A 3,264-nucleotide genomic window follows, 5' to 3' on the forward strand; every position below is an offset into this window, starting at 1 on the left:
AGGAGCGTTTGGACAGCGCTCTCAGGGATGCCCAGGCTGGGGTTGTTGGGGTGTCTGTGCAGGGCCAGGGGCTGCACTGATGATCCCTGAGGATCCCTTCCAGCTCAGGATACTCCGGGATTCCATAATTGTATTTAGCAACATTCCCTGGGCAGGCTCAGAGGTCTCACTCGTTCTGTGGCAGTCGCTCTTCTCCCATCTCCAGGAGTTCCAAGGCACGCTGTGCTGTGTCAGAGGACCTTTCTGGAGTCCAGACTTGCCCTCACTGTGCTCAGTGCTGCTGTCATGGGGACACAGTTGTCCCTGGAGCCACCTGCACAAGGACAAGGGGATGCCCAGGGCACCTCTCGGTGCCAAGGACACTCCCGTTCCCAACAGATGCTGGGCAGTGATTCCAGTCTCCTTTCCTCTGGTGGCTGGGATGGTGACCTGGCTTCCAAGGGCAAATCTTGCCTGGGAATTGTCCCCAGGGAGAGTGAGGGGACTATCCCAGAGCTCAGGTGGCCCAGGCAGCTCGCTGGAGCAGTGGCAGTCAGTACCAATGCAGGGTCACCCCTCCCTCCTTCCTCCTTCGCTCTCCCTCTCCCTGTTCCTCTTCCATGGGACTTTGAAGGGCAGGAATTCCCCACGGAAAGGCCTTTCCCAAGTGACCGGTGAGGAGAGCCAGCAGGATTCCTCCCACACAGAGCAGTGTGACCACGGGAGCCGAGTCCCAGCTCCCTGCCCGACCCCCAGGGGCAGCCCCTGCTCTCGGGGGCTGCTGAGCTCCCCCTGCTCAGCAGCTGCTTCCAGAGCTTCTCCAGGGGCTTGCCCAGGCATCCTGCTCCCGAAAATGCCTCCAAGCTGCTGAATTCCCCTCTCTGTCTCCTCCTGCTCCTCCCTCTCCCAGCTTTGCTCTCTCTTCTGCCCAGCTGCTCTCGGGTGCTCCCAGGCACAGCTGGGCCCCCTCCCTCTGCCCCTTTGATGTGCTGGGTGGAGTTTCCAGTTCTGCACGTTCCCATTCCTCCCATCCAAGGTGCTTCCCAGCCCTGGCACAGGGAGTAGGACCGTGGGTGGTGCCCCCGGGAGGGAACTGCCTCTGCCAGGTCCGTGCTGGGATCCTGGGATGCTCAGGAAAGGCAGTGAATGCCACAAGCCATGCCAGGATTTGATAAAATCCAGCAGCAGAAGCCAGGGAATGCTCTGCTGGACCCACATCCTGCTCCAGGCACTGTATCCAGATATCCAGGGTGTTCCTGGGGTGTTGCCCTGGCAAAGGTTGTTGGGGAACAGGAATTCCAGCTGTAACCTGAAGGTCCTTCCCCTTCATCCTCGCGGTGCTGTAGTCACCTTTGCTGGGAAGGATTTGGGATCCACCAGCCTCAGACAGACAGGGATGGTTTCTCTGGCCCAGCAATTTGGTTGTTCTGCTCCGGCAGCTGGAAAAACCTTGGAAAGGTAACTCGGGAGCTGCTGCCTCAGTTTCCCTGTTGGTAAAGTGGGCAGAGGGGTGTCGGCAACTTGCAAAGAGGCAGGAGCGACCCAGATAAGGACAAATCACTTTGTGTCCTTCCCCATCACATCCAGCCCCTGCTCCCAGGCTGCAGAGGGACTGGGGACAAGGGCTGGAGGGCCAGGACACAGGGAATGGCTTCCCAGTGCCAGAGGGCAGGGCTGGATGGGATATTGGGCAGGAATTGTTCCCTGGGAGGGTGGGCAGGCCCTGGCACAGGGTGCCCAGAGCAGCTGGGGCTGCCCCTGGATCCCTGGCAGTGTTGGGGCTTGGAGCAGAAGGGACAGTGTCCCCCCAGGGGTCAGCGTCCAGCTCAAGGGCCTGCATCCCTCCTCCAGGGGGATCCTCCTGGTTTTCCACATCTTTTCTCTCCTCGGTGGCCCCATTTGAAGCTGTGCTCCTCTCCCAGGGGGTGTCAAGGCCTGTTCCCTCAACTGCCTGGCCGAGGGCTTCAACTTCTACACGGAGCGGGCGGCAGCCGTGGTGGACGGGACCCCGTGCCGGCCGGACTCCAATGACATCTGCGTCAACGGCGAGTGCAAGGTGCTCCGGGGCTGGGACAGCCTGGGATGGGACAGGGACAGACCCCTGGGATGGGGGGACAAGGACAGACCCCCAGGCAGGGGAGTGCTGCCCTCAACCTGCTCCCACAGGCATGGGATGGGTGGAGGGTTAAGAGAGCTGGGGGTGCTCACCTGGAGAGGAGAAGGCTCCAGGGAGAGCTCCGAGCCCCTTGCAGGGCCTAAAGGGGCTCCAGGAGAGCTGCAGAGGGACTGGGGACAAGGCATGGAGGGCCAGGAGCCAGGGAATGGCTTCCCAGTGCCAGAGGGCAGGGCTGGATGGGAGATTGGGCAGGAATTGTTCCCTGGGAGGGTGGGCAGGCCCTGGCCCAGGGTGCCCAGAGCAGCTGGGGCTGCCCCTGGATCCCTGGCAGTGCCCAAGGCCAGGCTGGACATTGGGGCTTGGAGCAGCCTGGGACAGTGGGAGGTGTCCCTGCCATGGCAGGGGTGGGATGGGCTTTAAGGTCCCTTCCCACCCAAACCATTCTGTAATTCCGGGATTTCTCTGCCTGGACACCCAGTGGGAGCGGGAACATTCCCACCCTGGCCTTGTGCTCCCTGCCATGGCAGGGGTGGGATGGGCTTTAAGGTCCCTTCCCACCCAAAACATTCTATAATTCTGGGATTTCTCTGCCTGGACACCCAGTGGGAGCAGGAACATTCCCACCCTGGCCTTGTGCCCATCCCCTCTCCAGGCATTCCCTGCCTCAGGGATGGGTCTCTGCACCCCCAGGCACTTTGATATTTCCCTTGCAATGGGATCCGGAGGGAGCTGTAGAAGTTTAATTACAGGAAAGCGCGGTGGGAGCGGCCAACACCCCCCAACAGGCAGGCAGACAGACAGACAGACCGACAGGCTCCCTGTGGGTCTGTCTGTCTCCCTTCCGGTATCTCTGGGATCTTTTTGTCTCCATGGGGCTGTGGAACAAAGGGGGATTGCACCAGAGGGAGCTGCAGCCCTGCTGGTGACCCGAGTGCCACCCCACGGGCGGTGGCAGTGGGACAGAGGCCACAAGGACGCGTGGGCAGGGACAGGGCATCCCTTGGGTGCTGCAGCTCCACACGGGCATCCCAAGCTCTGCTAGATCCCAGGATTCCTGCCTGCACCCTCCCAGCCTCGGAGAGGGGTGGCAGAGGTGACGGTGCTGAGGTGTCCGGGGCACTGAGGGGACCAGGGCAGGTGAGGGGAGGGAAGGGAAGGGCCCCCCCAGG

The 3,264-nt window shown here is 61.8% G+C and overlaps 1 protein-coding gene across 1 annotated transcript in view; it reads left to right on the forward strand.

Annotated features, from left to right (window-relative positions):
* Nucleotides 1-3,264, forward strand: part of ADAMTS10 (ADAM metallopeptidase with thrombospondin type 1 motif 10) — a 44,934-nt gene that overhangs the window by 32,930 nt on the left and 8,740 nt on the right. Inside the window, exon 15 of the mRNA XM_017743792.1 lies at nucleotides 1,902-2,058. Within this exon, the coding sequence (XP_017599281.1) occupies nucleotides 1,902-2,058 (157 nt within the window). The remainder of the gene's footprint in view (nucleotides 1-1,901; nucleotides 2,059-3,264) is intronic.

This window comes from Corvus brachyrhynchos, unplaced genomic scaffold (genome assembly GCF_000691975.1).
Source record: "Corvus brachyrhynchos isolate BGI_N302 unplaced genomic scaffold, ASM69197v1 scaffold219, whole genome shotgun sequence".
NCBI lineage: Eukaryota > Metazoa > Chordata > Aves > Passeriformes > Corvidae > Corvus > Corvus brachyrhynchos.